The following is a 21,712-nucleotide window of genomic DNA, read 5'->3' as shown; positions in this document are numbered from 1 at the left end:
CATTTATAATGAGGTTTAAAATTAATGCAATATGAAGTAACTCTGTAAATTAATAGTAAATAAAATTTCCTATAATGGGAAGAAGTGTTCCATGTTTGGGTATGGAATTTTTGTGAAATATTCAGTGTTAATCATTAATTAAATTTGGTTCTTGTGCTACAAAACCAAACAACTAAATATAGATCAAGAAAATATTAGAAATTTGAAGTAAATTATTAATTTGTGCTTGTAAAATGTTGTATGTTGGACATCAACCGACACTAACATTTATAATGTGTAAAATTTCTACAACTTGAAGAAACTTTGCATGTTAATAGTAAATATAAGGAATTTTGTAGAATTGAAATAAGTGCTGCATTTTTGTGTATGGAATTTTTGAGAAATATTCAGTGTTAATCAAAGATCAAATTTAATTCTTGTGCCATAAAACCAAACTAATCATAGATAATAAAAAAATATTAGAAATTTGAAGTAAATTATTATTTTGTGCTTGTAAAATGTTATCTATTGGACATTAGCTAACACTAAAATTTATAATGAGGTATAAAATTTCTTCATGAAGTAATTTTGTAAAGTCAATAGTAAATAGAATCAGTAAAATTGAAAGAAGCGTTACATTTTTTGTATATGGAATTTTTATGAAACATATTTGTGAAATATTCGGGGCTTAACATAGATCAAATTTGGTTATTTTGCTACGAATCTAAACCTCACTAAACATAAATTATGAAAATATTAGAAATTTGAAGTAACTTATTAATTTGTGCTTGTAAAATATTTTCTATTGAAGAAACATATAATAGGAATTATATAATTTAGTGTTTTAAACTATTTTTAACCAATGCATTAAATTTTAGGGTGTTAAAATAGGAATTTGTGTTTTATTCATTATTCTTTAGGAATTATTTGTTTATTGCTCACATTAAGCAATATAAAAGTGTGTATAGTAAAAAAAAAATATTTTTTTAATAAGAATTATATATTTTTCGGTTTCGAATTTTTATAAAATAGCTTTTAAAAACAGATGATATAGGTAATATATATAATACATCTACTTTTACATTTCTAATATCAGTTAAAATCATACTGATTAATTATGTAATTGAAACTATGATTGTTATTTCTTCCCATCCATTAAACAATGAAAATAAATAGGAATGAAGGAAATAAATCTTATATGTAGATAGATGTTCAGGGGATCAAATTTAAAATTATTTCAGATAATTTTAACACTTGTTTATTTTTTTAAAGAGCAGTAAAAAAATGTCATTTAAACATTTTATAGGGTAAGATTGTTGTAAAATCTATGCTATAATAATAGTTAAAAAAAGTTGGAAGAATTGTTAGAATGACATTTTCCATGAATTTTATCGAAAATAAGTATTTTATGGAATTTTAAATTTATCAAAATAAGTAACAAACACTATTATTAATAGGTAAAAAAGAAAAGTAAACTATTCAAAATATCTCGTATTTTCAGTCTTTTGACAAAATTTTGAAAGTATGATAGTTTTAAATATTATGACACTAGTTTCTAGAGTTTGAGAAAATTGAATAACCATTAAACTAATATTTCAATTTGACACCAGCAAGTGTTTGGAAATAAATTGCCTATTGATTGGCATTTGGTTGCCCATTGCTAAAATACATGGGGAAATGATTGGTATTGGGTCGCCCATTGCTAAAACACATGGGGAAATGATTGGTATTGGGTCGCCGATTGTTAAAACACATGGGGAAATGATTGGTATTGGGTCGCCCATTGATAAAACAGGTCGCGAAATGCTTGGTATAACGTCGCCCGTGATAATAACAAGTCGCCAAAGGATCGGCAAATTCGTCGAAAACAAGTCGGGGCGACCATCGCGCGGTGAACCGCCGGGGGACATGATCAATGTCGGGGCGAGATCGCCTCCGAGCTCGCCCCAATCTCGCTCGTTCCGTGGGGCGATGGTTGGCCAACGATCTTTTGCTGCTTGGGATACTTCCTTCATCAGTTTTAGGCACATTATACGTTGAGGATTTGCATATTTCTTGTCAGGGATCAAACATAAGACTGATTGAAAGGCAGCTGCAGACTGCTGTGAATAGCCTTGTCAAATGGTGTGATCAGAATGGATACACAGTTTTAATCAAGTAAAAGTTGTTGCGTTCACTTTTAAAGAAAACGCAGCCTTCACCCTGAACCTGAAATTTATATACGCAATAGAGTTCTTCCTGTTGTCCCAGAAGTACGTTTTCTCGGGGTAATTTTTGACCGAAAGCTTTCTTTCCATCTTCACATCTCCTTTCTACGAAAGAAATGTGAAAAAATTCTAAATATTCTAAAGGTTCTCTCCAACACATCTTGGTGATGGGGGGGGGAGGCTGATAGGACATCATTACTCCGAGTTTATGAAGCTCTGATTCTATCTCGAATAGACTACAGCTGTATAGCATATGGCTCGACCAGCAATACTGCTTTGAAAAAACTTGATACTATCCTTCATTCTGCTCTGAACTCTTGAACCAAAAAATCCCCAAAATACCAAAAATACCAAAAATCATTCTGCTCTGAGGATTTGCTCTGGAGCTTTCCGCACATCCCCAGTGCAAAGCTTATATGTGATGGGCCATCAACTTCCACTATCTCTGCGTCGCCAGAAATTGTCATTGCAATATTATTTTAAAATTTCATCCACACCAAAGCATCCTTTGATTTACACCACTCTCAGTCAATTCTTAGAGCGAATTTATAATGCTTGTCCAACGGCTATCTGTTCATTTTATGAACACATGAAATCTTTCATTTCAGACACCCAACTTTCTGAAGTGAGCATATTGTCTATTGACCGTTTCTGCTTTCCTCCCTGGAATACATCATGCATTTCTCATATAAATCCATTCATTGTTCCCTTTTGTGATGTATCAAGCTATATCAAACGATATATCGATGAAAAGTGGCAAGCATTTTGAGATATGCAGGTTCATAACAAACTACATGCTATTCAACCAACAATAAATATGTGGTCAGTTTTGCCAAACCGATTCGCAGATGTAAAATTGATTCGTCTACGCATTGGACACACAAGGTATACACAGACATTTGTTGTTTGGTGAACGAGCTCCTCATTGTACGAACTGTGGAGTGATCAATTCTATTGCACATATTCTTACTCAATGTTCTAATTTTACTTCTGATCATTTAACTCACTTTCGTTCGCCTATTTTAAATTTACATGACCTGGTGGGGGAGAAACCTCACTTAAAACTTTTTGACTTTTTAAAAGCCATTGGTTTCTTTCATAGCACTTAAAATTTAAGATTTATTTTTATTCTTGTGCCAAATCATTATAAATCATAGACCTTCTAAACTTTTGACGTTTTACAATGTATCCTTGTTTTATTTAGACATTTTACACTTTTATGATGGAACTATTTAAATATCCTTGTGGATGGCGCAGCTTGTCCTAAATTTGACACCGTGCCAGAAAACCTTAACTATACCATACCATACTTAAGAGGCAGGTTCGGTCTTAGAGACCGCGCTCAAAGAAATAACTGAATTATTTTAAAAAGCATTCGCTGAAATCGGTTGAAAAAGTGCACGTGTATTGAAGGTCAGAAAACTGGAAGCTACTGAGTCAATCCATTCAATTGAGCTAAAAATAGAATAGTAGGGGCTGAAAATCCATTGCTAGCGGTCTCACAGACTGCACGTCCCTAATTAAGTGTCAATTTACTGGAAGTTATTGGAAGATGGATTATGGCAAATTTTTATGGAGATGAACTATATATGCCTATATTTGAAAATATATAATTTAACAGAGATTGTTTAGAGAAAGATTTGAATAATAATAAATTTTCAAAATATTTCAGTGCAAATTCTATGGAACGCTAATTCTGTTCGTCGTAGGGTGAAGAATTTTCCTTTGGTGATATGGTTCGTAATTCTAAAAGTTTGCAGTAATGTCGATATGACAAGCATTAGTTTCTTTGACGAGATCGTAACATGGAACTTTTATTAACCTGCAAAATTTTCACCGAAAAAAAGTATTATTTCAAAAGTTTCTCTTGTTCCTATGCTTGAAGTTAGAAGTCTTTTAAATACACTGTTTGAACAAAAATATGCGGAAACTTTCTACTTTATACATTTTATTTTTATTTTTCCAGGAACTCTGGACAAAATGCCTTTGAATTTTGACTATTCGAAGAAAATGCATGTAGTCTTATTTTGCAGAAAAGATTCAGCCAAAAGACATTTAGATGACAAATAAATGCATAATTATCACTTAGTGGATGATAAGGAAAATAATTTGGGTCCATTCCATTTCTCAGAAAACTGTCAATAATTTGTAACTTTTATCATTCAATTTGTTAGCTGTGCAAAATAGGAGAGAAGTTGTGCCTTGCCAGATTTTTATTATTAAATTTTGTACTGGATTAGTAGCTAAATTTGCAATTAAATTGGGGATGCTAATTTGAACTCTATTAGTTCTGCATTCATTTTTTCAAAATAATTCAATTTCAATATTTTTTTAATTATTTTTTGAATTAAACCTTACACGGTGGTACAAAAAAGTGTTGAACCTTTAATCAAGAGTCCTGTATCTTTGATCCGCACTTATAGTAAAGCCAAACATAAATGAGAAAATGAGTTTTATCTAATAGTAAGATAGTAATCTCTGATTAAACCTGGAATTTTTACACTTAGAAACAAGTTATTTGTGTAGTTTTTAAAAAGTGTACTCCTTTAAAAATGCACTCATGTTTTGCTTTTAAAAGAATGAAAATAATATTTACTGACTTTATAATTTGAAGAATAAAAATACATACATACCTTCAGAATTAAATTTTATAAGCACATTGTTTTTAAAGAAGCAGAGTTTCTTTTCAGTACCTATCTGCATTTTTAGTTTCTGGAGCATCATTTGATTTCAATGCCTCTATGGTTAATTTTACAGAATGGTCTATAATGACATTTGATTTAATTTTTAATTCTTCTTTGCTTGTTTCTTTTTTTTATTGAGCTTTAGAGAAATGTCTCACAATTTTAGAAGGTATCACTGTGGCGCTCAATGATGTATTTAGATTGACAACACTTTGGAACAGAATCTGTATGAACAAATCTACAATAGCTGCATGATGCAGAAGATACTGATGAATCCTCAGTCTATCATATACATATGAAAGTAAAAAGTCACCATTATAATAAATATTCAAAGTAAATTTAACAAAATTTAGAGTCTGTAACATTGTAATTGTCTTTGAAATTACATTTACCTTTCTGTTATATTATCATCGGATTTAGTAATTCAATTTAGCGAACCAAATACTACCTAAATCACTTGACGTTAAAATCCAATTGTTCATTGCCTAGATGTATAATTTTTAATGGACCAAATACATCTCTTTCAAGCAGATACAATTGATAACTGTTGTGATGATGAAAAATCATGATCTAATCAGACATCATCAGAAAATTAAAAAAAATATATCTACAGCAAAGGTAGTGCCATTTTAGATGATTTATAGGAAAATCTAAATGTTGAGGTTTTTCTACAAACTGATTCTTTTTAAACATTACTATTTGAGTTATTAATTAACTGAAGATATAAATGTCAGAAATATATTAAAAATATTACTGCAACAATAAATATTTACATTATCAGTACATATTTATAAATTAAATATCTCATTTAAATTGCCATAAATTAGACATCATTAAGATCAAAGCATTTGCAATATTATGGAAACGATTTGAACAAGCTTTAAAATAGTGACATTGTTCAACTTCATGTGCACTTAATAATTAAATGCATTTTAGCGCCTCTAGGCAAAAGAAGTGGAATTGAATTTACAATTCTTCGTTTATTGGAGGAAAATTCTTGCATCGCCTCATCGGGATTTAATAAGTTAAAACATAAGAGATTCTTATCCTTGAACTGAATTCATTACTTGTATGAAATGGTACCACCTGTCACTGTGATAGTGTCTGGTTCTATCTGAGAAAAGTTGTTAAACAGTTTTTAGAAAGTTAGTGAAATAATTATACGTTATTCCAGTAAAAGAAAGTCAGTAAACTTTGTTTCTAAATGGGCTTTGTGGTCTACCCTTCATTCAACGTTCCAATTCCACTCAAAAGTATATATATATTCACATTGTAGTTGTAACTACAAATTATTAAATGAAGCATTTACAGAGTAAGCAAACCATGAACTTATTCAGAAGCTGTCGGTTTCATAATGTATGTCAAAATATAATTCTAATGCGTGTGATAATAAAGGGTATGATGTAATTTTTTTGTTATTTATGATGTTTGAATTAATTCGGTTTAAATTAAGTTCTTACTTTGATAGCATTCGAGAGTACTTGTGATATTTCTGTCCCTTATACAAGTGAATTTAACAATATTCAGTTTTTAAAAATATCATTTGTATTCTCATGATTCGACTCTTTCCGTAGAATTTAGCGAGTCTCAATGTCTTACTTTTCTGTATCTTAATTGCCCTCAGCCAGACATATAATGCTGTGTTAAACATTCAATTATTACTTCGGGATTGCCTATATACAATTTAAAAATCCACTCTCTTTTCGTTTCGTTCCACATTATCATGTTTAAATGAAGGCTCCGTTAGGTAACCACCATTCCCTGCACTTAATAGCAGAAAATAGGAAAAGAAAGCATCCTCACCCCGACTGCAGCTTCTTGAGTTGATCCCTGCGTCGCAGCTTCATTGCCCTGTGGCGGAGTGCACAAATGAGAGCAAACACGACGATAGGAAACCCGATCACAGAAGACAGGATTGGAATAACCACCGGACGGGGATCCAGAGACACTAGAACAAACAAATACAATATTAGAAAACTTGTGAATGTTATAGAAACAATTTTTTAATGAAACTATCAATACTTTTGGGAAATCGGAAGATTTTAAATTTGATTCAATATTCTATTCCGCATGCATTTTTCACAACGTTAAGTAACATAGTAGCATAAAAGTAGCATAAAAATTGGATATGCTTTTTCGTAAGCCGTTTCTATGTTCAATAAGTGGTTTTTAAATTTTCGTAACATCTATTTGTTAAGATATTTAATTAAATATAAAAATGGATCTAATTATTTTTGTTTTTTGTCCAAATTTTCACTGATGTAACTCGAGATATAATAGCTGCAAAAAATGATCTACATAACATTTTAAAAGGCAAAAAATGATCTATACAATAATTATAGTTTGACTATTTGAGAAAGTGGAGAGGGTGGATTCCAATCTCTCTGAACACGAGAATTTTTTTTTTTCATAGAATGGAATTGTTCATTTTATTGGAAAAATTGGTGGTGGTGGTGGGGGGGGGTCATTAGGTGCAAATTACTTGACAACAATGAAAAAACAGCTATCAAAGACGATTCGTAATTTGAAGAAAAGAATTCTAAATATAATATTGTATTCCACATTTTTTTAAGTTCACTTTTTCACACTCGGAAATTAATTTCATAAGCCCACACTTTTACGTTCGAAAATGTAGCACCTCTGAAAATTACAAAAATAAAGAACAATTCTTAAATTCGAGCAAAAATGAATTTAGTGAAAGAAAAAGAAAGTAGGAGGTTGATAAAAGGTGCTATAATCTTGTCTTCGATTTCGGCATTCGGCAAGTCATGGGCATTCAAGACGGTAATATACGGACGTATTTTTATTGAAATTATTGTATTTCATTTTTAAAAGAAGTTTCATTAAAAGAAAACAACAAAACACCTTCAACAAATATCGTGAAATTGGATACAATAAAATATTTCCTAGTCAAATATCTTCTCGTCAAATTGCGATTTTATTTTTAAATATCAAAATAAAAGATAAAATTTTAATTTTTGTTTTCATTATAAATTTCTTAATCACATTTTATCGAAAATTTGTAACAAACTAATATCAAGTATATATGCGGGGTAACGTTAAATGCGATGTTTGTGACTCTCAGAATTGTTAACATCACCTTTGAATTGCTTACAAATTATCATTAAAGTTTATTATTTCGCTAGTATAAATGACAATTAATAATTTTATATCTAAAAAAAATAACTATATCATAATATTTCAGTAAAATTGAGAAATCGTCAAAGATTATGATGTAACAGTAAGCGAAAATTCTTGGTATTTCAGTTGTGGATGGGGATGTGAGATGACACTCAAGGAATCGTTTTTTTTTTTGTTTTTTTTTGCCATTTCAGTTTAATTAATGAAAGAAAAACATAACTTTACAAACATACATTAAGCAAAATGAAGGATTCATAAATTATATGTTGAACAATTTATGTAAGCAAAAATTTATGACTCAATCGTGACTTTATTGTATGTATTTCCACCCCTTCTTTTCCTGCAACATTGGTAGTTAGTTATAAACTTTAAGAAATTTGTAATATCATTAATCTCTTCGTCGTCCCTAACGCGTCTAGCGGGTTCAAGTGAAACTTCTTCAGGACTGCCGTATCGCGCTTCAAACGATCTTCTATATTTAAACATTTTAAACGCTTAAAACGCTTTATAAATGTTTACTTGTTTGAGATTATATTTTTGTTTGTTCTAATGCGGGGAAAAACTGAGAAAAAACAGACATTTTCGGGGACAGGAGAGGACGGCAAAATGGTTAATCATATCCAAATATTTGGTAAAGAGCGAATTTGCTAGAAATTTGACGGATACTTTTGCATCAAGTAAAAAGAAAGAAAAAAAATATGCTAATATATTGAAAAAAAAATATCTCTTGAGTTAGTGGGACATGCCTACCCTCCGCCACTAATACACGTCTGGTAGACTGATGAAGGACAATTCTGCACGAACGGAGAGCCTTCCGCCCCGCCAGGCTAATTAAAAGGCAAGCACTTCTGCGTGCTCTGCGTCGTGACATTTGACACAGGATTAATAATTGGGGATCGTTAAGGCTATGCAATACCTTAATTAAATTTATCGCTTGGGGCTCACGCTGTGATAGGGGACCCTGAAGGAAAAATCGATCTCTTACAACCCCTGGGAGGCATCAGCTAGAGATTGTTCTGGATTACCCCGGTATGTCTCCGTCCAGTTGATATAAGATGTAACTCTTATAAAAAAGAAGAAGCTTATTAATATAAGAATTGTTGTGGGTGATGATAGAAAAATTCAGTGGGGTATGGGAAATATATTACACAATATTAGCAGAAGAAAAAGTGAAAATTTCCTTGCCAAATTTTATTTTCGACATTTGTTATTTCTTTTGAGTTAGATAGGAGGATCTTGATTATTGATATTTATAAAACCTCGAATTGCTTTTTTTCAATATGGCCCATTTTCTATAAAAAAAAGTAACAGAAATAAATATTTTCAATTATTTATATGACTGGCAGATATTTGTTGATTAAATAAAAAAGAATATTTTACATCGATCTGTAATTTAAATTAAGTTGAGAGCAGCTTACTTACTTTTTTGTTATCTAACTTTTTTGTTATCTATCTTTTTTGTTATCTATCTTTTTTGTTAGATTAAAAAAGAAAAAAAAACGCATAACTGACTTCTTCATTCTGAAGTCTGTTTTTAATTGTTATCTGTCAAAATGCTAAAATCTTTATAATTTTTTAATTCCACAGATACACGTAAAATTTAAAATAAAAACTGTTTCATCTGTGACTTACTGGGTTTTTTTAAAGTTTTCTAGTGCATTTTAAAATCACTAGTCAGTCTCTTATAATGTTCCTTCCAATATAATATGCTTCATTATAATTCTAACATCAATTATTGTTTGCTTGCATATCTGGGTTTTTACAGAGTAAATGGGCATTGGGTTAGTAAGATGCAAAAGGTCTTTTTTTCAATTTCGATGCTTTCTCCCGTTTAGATATTATTGAATTAATTACAGAGTGGTTATGAGTAAAGTCAACCTACTGAGATAGCTGGGCGAAACATTTCTGGTTAAAATTTTTTACATGCACCCAAGAGGGAACGTATCCTTCATTGAAGAATACTAGTTTAAATTTTGTACAAGAGTAAAAATATGGATTATAATAAAAAAAAAGAAGCATAATTGCAAATTTTTTAATTACATCATTAAACTTGTTTACATTACATTTTCAAACGGCTTCTCAAGAGCTCAATAGTAATGAGGGGGATATTTAAGAAATTCATCAAAATGGCAAATCACATTTTTTTTTTCATTTTTAAAAAGAAATCAGTGATGCTGCTTTTCAAAAATATCTATAATCGGAGTTCTCAGGGATTTGAAATCTGAGAACAAAGTGTCCATTTACTCGAAACAAATCTACTGACTCTTTCTGAATCTACTGAATCAATCATCTTTACGAACAGAACTGTTACTTTCCGAGTTGGCCAATATATGCCGTTGCAATATTTACATAAGATTTATCATTAAAATTTTCCTTTCTTCTGAAGTAAAAGAGATTTACTGATGAAGAGATACCCTATAAAGGGTTCGCAACAGAATTACTTTTAAGACCTTAAGAAAGAGCTCCTAAATAAAAAGAGGCTGAGAAAGAAGTTAATCCCACATTAAAGTCGCATCCGAATGTAAATACAATTTCGGCATTATTTTCAGATTCTTAAGCAACAGTATTTAATGCTCCGTCTAGGATAAATTGCATAATGCCTGCCTTCAAAATTCTCAAAGAATATCCGCTATCAGTGCTCATTATTTCTATAAATTGAAAAAAAAATCAATTTTTATATAGGTAATGAAAATTATTGTTACGAATAACATTTAAAAGTATTATTCAAAAATGTGCTAAAATAAATGAAGATAATAATACGGAAATTGAATTAAACCAATACTATTTTGCTCATCGAAGAAATAATATTTTTTTGAATTTAAAAATGACTTAAAAATTGCTTCCTCATCTCACTTTTCATACTCTTCTTGCAAAATTTTTATGAATCAAAAATTTAATTATTGCTCAACTACAATACAAGAACTCATTATTTTCCGACTTTCATATTTCTAACTTTAATGTTTGGGGAGTTTCGCCATAAATCAGACAGCCAATAGAATTCGCTTTTCACACGTATTTAAAAAGTTTAAAACTTTTTAAAAGCATAGAAGTATTATAGTAAAAATGATTTTTAATCAATAAAACCAATAACCACAGGTCATTTAGACTATGAATTATAAAGAAGAATTTTTTATTTTAATTATTACATTTTTTTACTTTTTTGTATAAAATGAAAGTTTTATTGTTATAAACGTTATGGAATTATATAACATTTTTTTTTCAAATTCACAAGAGATGACCCTCAAATGGATAAATACTTAATTATATGAATCGTTTTGATTGAAGAATTTTTTTAATTATTAAAATAGTTTAATTTTCCCATCCAGAACATTTACAATATTTCAAAATTCTAACGTTTGAGAAATAGGAAAAACTCTATCACCCTTTTTCATCTTTATGAACACCCAATTCAATAAGCGTCTAGTATGATCGTGATGAGTAGAAAAAAAGCGTCTCTGAATGATGCTTTTATTTGTTTTTTAATTTTTTATACACAACAAAATATTAATTAAAAGTGAGTTCCCAATAATTAGTAAGTATATCAAGCTAAGTGGTTAAAAATTGTATAATAATAAATGACACGTTACAATAATTCTCTAAATATAAAATTATATCTTCTCTTTATTATAATTTAGGTAAAATCCATAACCATTATTTAGTTCATTTTTTATTGGCTGAAATAAAATGCTGTGAACAAAGAAGAACACACTCATTATTATTCAAATTTGCGTCAAATATATGAGTGCTTTCTTACATCATATGTGCTCAATTTTGCTTTGTGTATTGGGGGCCATATTACTTTCTCATTCTACTGATTATTTCATTTGGACAAATTTCAAAAGTATCCTTTCCTATAACAGGAAATGAACTTTAAAAAGGCTGCACTTGCTATCTAATGGATTTTCAAGAATGACTATTTTTCACGCTTCTACTTCCTTCAATGTACTAGATATTATTATTTTTATGTCTATTTTTGATTGATTCACTGATTACTGTATTTTTGAAAGAAATGTTTTTTTTAATGTATAGACTAAGATAAAAGAAGTAACTTGTGCTACTTTTGCTATTATACTGACATTTAAAGTACTCGTATTGGGAATGATTCGAGTGCGATTTCTCTGTTCACATGCTATTTAATCTTTCAGTAAAGACTTGGCCATTCATTTTTACAAATAAGTATATTTATTTTTGTAAAAAGCAGTTAATAATTCCAAATATCCTAAATAATATTTATATTTGTGGATATTGTTTTATTTTCTCAATACTACAAAATGAATGACGGAGTTTTTTCAAATCCTTTAAATCTCAAAATTGTATCATCTAAAAAACTTCAAGAAATGAGGGGAAAAAACCTTAAAACTGATACTATCCATTTTACAGAATACTTTCCGACCCCAACAAAAAGTTTCATTGTCAAAATAAACCCAACTTAATTGTTTCAGTTGCAATAATAGCAATTTAAAATATGTAACATTAAATAAAGGGAACAAAACACTTGGAAGATCGATAAAGATTGATTTTAAATCACACTTCGTTAACCTCCACTCTTCCGTTATCTCCAAACATGAAGGTTGGCGTAGTATGAAGTCCTCTCCGAATGCTTTCAAGAGGAGCAAAGATTTTCATTATATTAACCTCCAGTTTCAAAGTAACACTAAGGCTAATTTGGAACAACCCCGTAATTTTGATGGTCAGATGACGAGGCCGACACCTGAGTTCGCACCCACCCTTAAAGCTTCCACGCCACACCAGCGGGAGTACGCTTGGCCCTCGGTGGATTTAATGCTAACCAGACCCTTTTACACGACGATTCTTCGGTGGACTCGGGTCTCAAACCTGAAACCCTCTGGTTCTGAAGCCAAGTCTTTGCCACCGCAGCCACATGAGTGAAGGAGAATGATCTGAGGAATGAGCTATAGATTTTATATTTACTGCTTTTACTTGTATCAATTTCATGAGCACAATTTAATAAAATGTTTGATTATAAATTTTTCTTAAACAAATTAAACTATTTTAATCATAATTTAATATAATAATGTTCCATGATCCTTTCACATTTTATAAAAATACGATAAAATATAACAAATCAGACCTATTTATTATTGTCATGGCAGCTCGATATATTATTGGTGCTTGAAGAATTTCAATAGATAAATTATTCCTCTTCCACCAAAATGACATAAACATTCTCCACACTTTGCAAATATTTTTGCAGTGATTTTTTCCAATATTTCGCATGAAATCATTTCATCATAATTTTAAAAAATGACTATCACTCCTCCTTGTTTGCGACTGAGAATCTTGAGATGACTCTAGTCCCCGGAGTCATCTCAATGAAGAAGATCTACATCTTTTGTTGGACTTCCATACGGCATCCAAGACACTTCTATAAATCCTCACCCCTCTGGGGATGTGGACTTATGTGGCTCTCTAAGGATCGCCCTTTTGTAGTTGGAAACATAAGCCTGTTAAGAAGTATCAGACAAACTTCGGGAAACTACGAAAATGACAGGATCTTCTTAGCTTGCTTTTTGAACAGAAAAGAATAGAATTGTGAACAAGTGAGCCATTTTGTGGAATAAAAGTTTAGCAGAAATTCTTGGAGATACAGTTAGAATGGTTTTATTTTCTTAAAGATTTTTATAGACCTTTTTGTTTCTGGTTACGGTGGTCTTTTTCATTTTAGAATTAAAGAGAGGTGAAAAAAATCATTAATTTTTATTCGAAGAAATTTTGCCTTATAATAATCATACGAAAGTTGTGTAAATTTAAACTAAAAATGGGAATTTTTTTTCAAATCAACCTTTCAGTTTTCATTTTCATAGCGAAAGATATATAATTCTGAAAAAATACTAATTTTCATAAAATAATAGAGTCGGAATTCTAGAATCTTAGTTAAATCTTGTAAATAAGTGGGACAATAATGAGTCGCTTCTAAATGTAAATGACATAGGGTACAGGAAAAAAAAACATCAATGCATATTTTCATAAATGCTGAACTGATAATCATTTCTTACCATGGATTCTATTTACCGCTTCTCGAAAAATAATTTTAATTTCATTGCAATTGTAATGATATCCATTATCATTTTTTTATTCCTCATTTTACATTATTTTGTTTCAGAAGAACGAATTCTGTGGTTACTATTTAAACATTTACTGGATTCTGGAGAAGTGAAGTCATTAACAATGGAATAAATGTATGTTTTTGCGATTTTTCTCGATCTTCATAACTTCAGAAATCCTATCATTGACAATCTATCAGAGAACGGCTTTTTTTTAAATACCCGTATTTCAAAATACCGTTAGCTTGAAATATATATTCCCATTTATTCCCTATCTGATTAATATTTCATCGAAAAAAAGCATCTGCATTTACTTCGCTTTTCTGCGAAACTTTTATTTGTCTCTGATAGAAAGAAGTTTTGAACAATTCCGAAATATCGAAGAAAGTCTCAGTTGAAATAAAAATATTTAATTCTTTACAAAAAAATGTTGATATTTTCATAGCAATTTGAAATAATGCAATTAAAGATAAATCAATGTAATGCGATAATTTCGTTTCATTCTTAGAGCTTTAAAATAAGAGTTTTTAGGATATGGGAATATTTTTCTATTAAATATTTCAGCATGTAACTCTGATGAATAGGAACGTCAGATCCTTCGCATTATCCCGCAGGTGTGGTGTGGAAGTTTGCAGAGGGGGTTCCAACTCAGACGTCGTCCTCCTTCTTTGACCGCGGTTAAGCATTAAGAGGTCCGTCCCAAAATAGCCCTAGTGTTGCTTTAAGAAACGAGATGTTAATATAATTAAGCTAAGCTAAGCTGATGAAAAAGAAAATACAAAATATCATTTAGTACCATTATTTTTATCATCCCATTTTTTATTCGGCTTGATTCCTATTTGTGAATAAGAAACATTATAAACGGATATCGCTCCTTCCTGATGTGTTAAAGCTTAATTTACAGTTTCTGTTTATTATTAATTGAATTTTTAGTCCACACGTGTGACGTATTGAGAATATCACATTATTTTTAAAAATAAATCACAAATAAGATAGTGGAATTTTAAAAATTCTGGAAAATAAAGCAATTATGGTTAAATATATTAATATATTTGCATTTTGATCAAATTTTTAATATCGCTCAAATATCACCAAAAAGGCAATGCCACCCTGAAAATAAATATTTCTATCAGAAAGAGGGAATAATTAAGATTGATATAATTCTGTGGGACTTTTGCACTCTCGAGTATGATCCTGGAGTTTCGATCTGCGTCTAAATTCAATTGATAATGATTCAGATTTCAATGTAAAATATGAAAGTATTATCGAAATCAATGCACTTTTTGTTTCTGGAAATATCCATTTGTTATAATAAAGATAAATGAAAAAAAAACAATTGAAAAATACAATATATTGAGTCAATTTGTACAAACGAAACTTTTATACTCGCATTATTATTATTATTTTATACTCGCATTAATAAAAAACAATTTTTTGAAAACTTTGCTGTGATATAGTTTTGAAAATAGAATTCATGCTGCAAATTTGTACATGAAGTGAAAAATGGATGATGATGGATCTTATAAGTTGAGCATAAGTTGGATAATGGCAATATTGAAAATGCGAATGAATTTGTGTCTGAAAAACGTGCAGTAATCAGGAAAGCGCTGATTCCATACTATTACAAATACTTTAAAATACTTCACATACTTTAAGAAAATGCAATTCTTGGAAATATTTCAAATATTTATATTTTTTAATAAATATATAGGAATAGTCTTTTTACGAAACTCAATAGGGGTCTATATGCGAAAAATTTATATCTTCTATTCACTATTCAATGGCACTATTCGAATGGATAGCTTATTTAAAATTGATCAACATATCGAAGTTCGATTACAATTAATCAATGAACTGATAATATAATTCCTAAAACTATAAAAATTTCGAACTATGATTCTTCAGAAATTCAGTAAAAAAACCAATTACAAAAAAAATCCATCTTCATGTGTAGAAAACAAGTAAAAAAAAATAATGGCATGTTAAGTGAAGGAAAAAGGAGGGGCTTAAAAAAAACGAAAAAAAAAAACACACGCATTTTTATGAACAATTTAAAGATTATTGAATCCAAAGAATGAATGTTCTTAGCAAAATGAAAGCCCAAGCCAAAGATAACGAAACAAACTTGATATCACGAAAATTCTCGTATAACGAGCTATGTAAATCCAGCATATGATTCTAAAACTAAATTTACTTTCTATAATAAATGTTAGTCCAGAACCCCAAATGAGAGACTATTTATTATACTTCATATTCATGTCTTTGTAAACACAATAACTCAGAAATCCAAAAAAAAGCAATATTGCCGCATGGAAAAGAGGTACTCGACTCCCGATGGCCGAATGGTCATAGCACTGATCTCATAATCAAGAGATTGTAAGTTCGAATCCTGCTAGAGACAATGCGATTCACAGTTTGTGTAAATATTTAATTCCTTGATTTTATGTTTGCCTTTATTTCATGTTCCGGAAGATTCTGGACATTTCTTTAGTTTACCAGACAAGTGTTCTGGATTTTTCTTACTGTCTCCAGAAAAGTATTTGGGAACTTTCACTGCTAGTATAAAAGCAAAAGATTTGTTAGTCACTGTGCTCTCAGTTCTGAGTTGAGTTAATAAACTGGTTTAGTTCTACTTCTTGTGTGTATCATCGAGTTCCATACTAAAGTATCTACGTGACAATATAAACGAAATTCAGCATGTGCTGTCAGTAATCATATTGCAGATATGTACAAATGTTTGGAAGCCCTTGGCAAATGAAAGAGATACAAAAAGCAAACTTCGAATTATAGTACAAAATATAACATAAAATGCCGGATAATGTTAAATATTAGAGAAAATGGAACATTGAAGAAGCATAGTAATCTTAAAAGGTCAAAGCTTGAGAGAGAGAAATATTTTAGTCTGACTTCAAACAGACGATGTTTGAACTGAATTAAAAAAAACTAGAACATATGAATATTTCTTTAAAATGTAAATAGATGTATAAACCAAAAACAAATTTTAGTTAATATTACAGCATTACTTTTACTTATATTCGAAATAATTTGCCATTTAATTAAAAAATTAAAACATTTTGAGTAATTGGATAAGTAATTTTTTTTTCATCTTCATTCAACAAGAGGAGAATGACCACTAAAGGACAGTAGTCTTAGACTCCTATTTTTGTGATGGTTCCAAAATTTTTTATGCTAAACTGAAAGCCTGAAAAATACCAAACATATATTTACTGCAGTTGTTACGATTTATTTTCCTAGAATTTCTGCGAAAGAGAAAAATACCGGGATCAAAAAGGCAACGTGAGTGTGCTGACAGGTAGAAGGTCCGAGATAAGATGAGATGCAGTTCTAATGAATAATTGCCTCAATGGATGCCTGAAAGTAGAAGCTGACGCAAGTAAAGGATGATTCACATATATAGAATTTTTTTTTATATTGAAAAAACAATACTTTAAATAACTATTATGCAAGGAAATCAATTACTCTAAGACTTATTAAAATCCTGTTAAAAAAAGGGAAATCAGGAAGGAAATGGAAAATATATTCGTTGTTTTACATTACACCATGCTCTTTTGCGGTTACTGTAAGAATGAGGGACAAGACCTCGCATTTGGGCGCACGTTGCTCAAAAGATTAGAGTGGCATAGAATGATTGTGAATGTCCGACTTGAAATCACTTGTACAAGGGTGAATATATAGTCACTTATGACCTCTTGGGCCAATTGATGGAGTGATAATTAATGATTCCATGGCACAGGATATATTGATTTATCTTATGACATATTTTTTGATAAATATTAACTAATAATTTTAATGACTCATTATTGATTGATTATACATTTATTCATTTCATCAAGGAGTGAATCAAGAATCTGAAATATAAAGCTGAAGATTTTTAAGGAATAAAATGGCTTCATAGAAAATTCAAATATTAAACAATTTTTTTTATGATAGTTAAATAAAAAATATATAAAGAGGGGAAAATAATTGTATTTGCATTTTTTAAGTTTAAAAAAACAGTAGAATTTTCGAAAAAAAGAAACCAGTTATCGAGATGATCCAAATCACCAATAAAATCTAAACAAAATTTTTTTTAAAAAAATTGTAATCAAAATAAAAGAAAATTGATGCAGAAACCAACTATAACAAAAATTTGCATTTATATAAATAAATCCTCTTTTCCTGGATTATCAAGTAAGGGAATTTCTTTCTAGCTGTCTTTTCTGTTAAGTTCAATTAAATACAGGACATTTCCATCTTTGAAAGTTTATAATATCGAATATTTAATTAAATAAATTAATTAAATTGTGTTAATTAATTAATATTTTCATCAGTTAGAATGTCTTCTGTTATTTCAAAAGAATTCATAAAATAATATACTAATGAATCAACACTCCAATCGTTTTGTGAGCTTACCGAGTGAATCTAAAATTTGGTAAATATTTTTAATATTTTATTTCCGCTCACATGCAACATTTTATTATATAAATGTCTGTGTTTTAGAGTTATTGTGTTGTATAGATCTACAGTCATCTGAAGGATCTGGACTACAATTGATGAAGGTCTTCAATTCTGAGGTCAGATTGACACTGGTTTACACTTTGAGATTTAAAATTTTAAAAAAATAGACAGTTAGACAGATGACGCATAAAAATTTGACAGGAATCAACTCATTTTCTGTAAGGAATGACAACATATTTCGTCTGTTTTTTAGCTATCATATTTATATACAAATCATTCAAAAGATGGACATAATTTTAAAAATGTCCACTTTCCGATCCGAGTTTAGTTTGGTTTAGTACAGTTATATTAACGTACCGTTTTAAAACCACACTAGAGCTAATTTGGAACAGGCTTTGTATCTTTGAACCACAGTTAGATGACGAGGACGACACTTGAGCTGTCATCCCATCTCCAAATTTCCACACCACACCAAAGGGAGGATATTTGGACCTAACGGATTTTAACATGCACCAGACCCGATTACATCACGGTTCTTTGGTGGAATCGGTTCTCGAACCTGAAACTCGAATCCTTATCACCTGTCCCCCGAGGCCATCTTTCTTTGACCCGAAGGAGTTTTTGAAACAAGAAAATTCAATAGATTCTAGAACTAGAATCTTTTCCTTCATTCTGAAGATTACATTATGTTTTTTTCGAGAATTTTGTCCATGAAAAAGATTAAAAATCATCTTAGTAAATATTATCACGAAATGTAAAGAAATAATCACTTGCGATTGCTTAACAGTTTATTTCTTTTGGCGACATCACTTAAAGCATTGCATTGTCTAGAGAATAATGTTCGAAGTAATAACGAAACCTTTTCTTGTTTTAGATAAACGTAATTACCCGGACATGGAAAGAATAGTTTGGCAAGGTAATTGTAAGTATTACATAATAAAGTTTCTTATTACAGTGTATAATTGCTTGCAATACTTTCTATGCGCATCCAAGTGGCGCCTTTAAATTTATTGGACAAATTTTTTTGATGCACGAGGATTTTACGTAAATTTTACCCTCTCGCAATCTAAATGATTTATTTCGCTTAATACGTATATAATTTCTTTAATGTGATGTGATGTATAGAAATTCATGCAATATACAGAAGGTTATTAAAATAATGGAAACATCTTAGATTTTTAATGAATCCTTTATTAGTATGGTGTAGAATCGCCTTTGACATGTAATACAGCTTGGATTCGCCTAGGAATCGATTCGTGCAACTGTTGAATAGTGTTTAGAGGAATATTGCAATTACCATTCTTTCTGGAGTTATTGTGAAAGTTCTGGGAGAGATACCGGTGAGGGATACCACTTCCGTATTGAAAGCTCTAAAACAGACCATAACGGTTCAGTTATATTGAGGTCGGGTGACTTTGGGGGCCAAGGCAGATTCATTTAAGGCACTTCATTTTCGTGTTCATCAAAGATGCACTACCCTCAAGGAAAATTCCATCTCTTTCAGGAAACAAAGTTTTTCTCATAGGATTGACATGGTCAGCTAAAATTTTTCTATATTTCTCCCCAGTGTTCCTTCCTTTCAGGGTTACGATTGGTCCAGCAGAAAACCACGGCATGGCTGCCTATATCATGATAGATTCACCTACATGCTTGACAGTTGGAAGGAGACAATTGCGATCATACGCTTGTGCAGGTGTCCTCCAAACTTGCACCCATCCTGTTGTATTGAAAAGTATGGAACGCGATTCGTCAGACCATATTTTTTTCTTTCACTTATCAATTTAAGTTTTTTGATTGTGACACCAATGTAGGCGACGTTTACCATTAACATCTGTGACAAGTGGCTTCAGAATGACTGCTCTGCCATAAATGTTCTGTTTATGAAAGAGCCTTCTAACTGTAATCACTGACGCTGGAGAATCCAGATGGATATTGAGCTTCGTGTCACTTTTGCTGCAGTTGTTCGCTTTTTAGATATTACAATCCGCTTCAATACCCGTCGGTCTTTTTCAATGAACTTCTCTTTCCGCTCACTATTTTGCTTTGCTGAGCTTGTATTGCCGCGATGTGTGTATGCTGTCCTGACTTTACACGCCGTACTTCTAGAAACGCCTGAAATTTGGGATGATTCGGTCACACTTGACGGGCTCCTACAATTTGGCCTGTTTTAAAATCTTAGAGGTCTGTCATTTTAAGTTTTTAAAAAAATCCAAGTATCACAAAATTTCAATAAATCTAACACTTACTACCAGAATATATACATTGCTTTTTATTAAAAACAAACTGGGGGCTTTTATTATATTTTAATGCCTACGAAGCGCATTCAAAAATGTAACTTTTATTCACAGGTTTTTCCATTATTTTGATAACCACCTGTATATCGTATGTGATAATAAGTTATAACATTCTTTCCTCGATGATGAGTTCGTAAAAAGTTCCATACTCTCTCATTTCAGATTAAGATGAATAGTATTAACATATTTGCATATTTATGTTTCCTTTTCTTTAAATATTAAATAATTTTGACTACTGATGCATTAAAACGTGACTTACTTTTTAAGATTTTAAGAATTTCAAACCAAGGTTTAAAAATTTTATAAGATATTTAAGAAAATACTTTTTTTTTGTTGAAAATATATGCTTTTTTGTGCCTTTAAAATATTTTCATCTTTTGTATGGGCAATAAACGTTTATACATAGTATAGAGATTTCTAAAAGAAACAGGCAAAAAATTTAGAAAATAGTAAATTGTTCTGCTTTTTTCTGTGTAATTCTATATAAATATAAATTCTTAATATTACATTTTAGTAATATTTTTAGATAGATATGATGTTAGTTTTAAAATTAAATTCCTTTCAAAATATTTAAAAATACATGTGATGGCAATTTACTTTGAATAATAGGAAATAATTTTAATCAACAAAATTTTGAAAACATCTAATTTTGTTTCTGAAAATTTTGGATAAACTGGATTTTTTAAAAAATCGAAACTACTCTTTGGCAATTACTTTATCTTATATGTATGGAGACGTAGTTCAATTTCATACAATATAACTGATTCTAATCTATCGTTAAGCAAATAGTCTGTCGACAAAAGCAGCTTATCTTAAATAATTTGATAGAATTTCAGGAATATAATTTCCAATATTACACCGAATGGTGCATCAAAGATAATTTT

The 21,712-nt window shown here is 30.3% G+C and overlaps 1 protein-coding gene across 1 annotated transcript in view; it reads right to left on the bottom strand.

Annotated features, from left to right (window-relative positions):
• LOC129980571 (uncharacterized) overlaps positions 1–21,712 on the bottom strand; it is a 191,550-nt gene that overhangs the window by 98,730 nt on the left and 71,108 nt on the right. The window contains exon 2 of the mRNA XM_056090928.1: positions 6,674–6,818. Coding sequence (XP_055946903.1) covers positions 6,674–6,818 — 145 coding nt within the window. The remainder of the gene's footprint in view (positions 1–6,673; positions 6,819–21,712) is intronic.

Source organism: Argiope bruennichi, chromosome 8 (assembly GCF_947563725.1).
Source record: "Argiope bruennichi chromosome 8, qqArgBrue1.1, whole genome shotgun sequence".
Classification (NCBI taxonomy): domain Eukaryota; kingdom Metazoa; phylum Arthropoda; class Arachnida; order Araneae; family Araneidae; genus Argiope; species Argiope bruennichi.
This window is presented reverse-complemented; position numbering and strand designations above follow the sequence as displayed.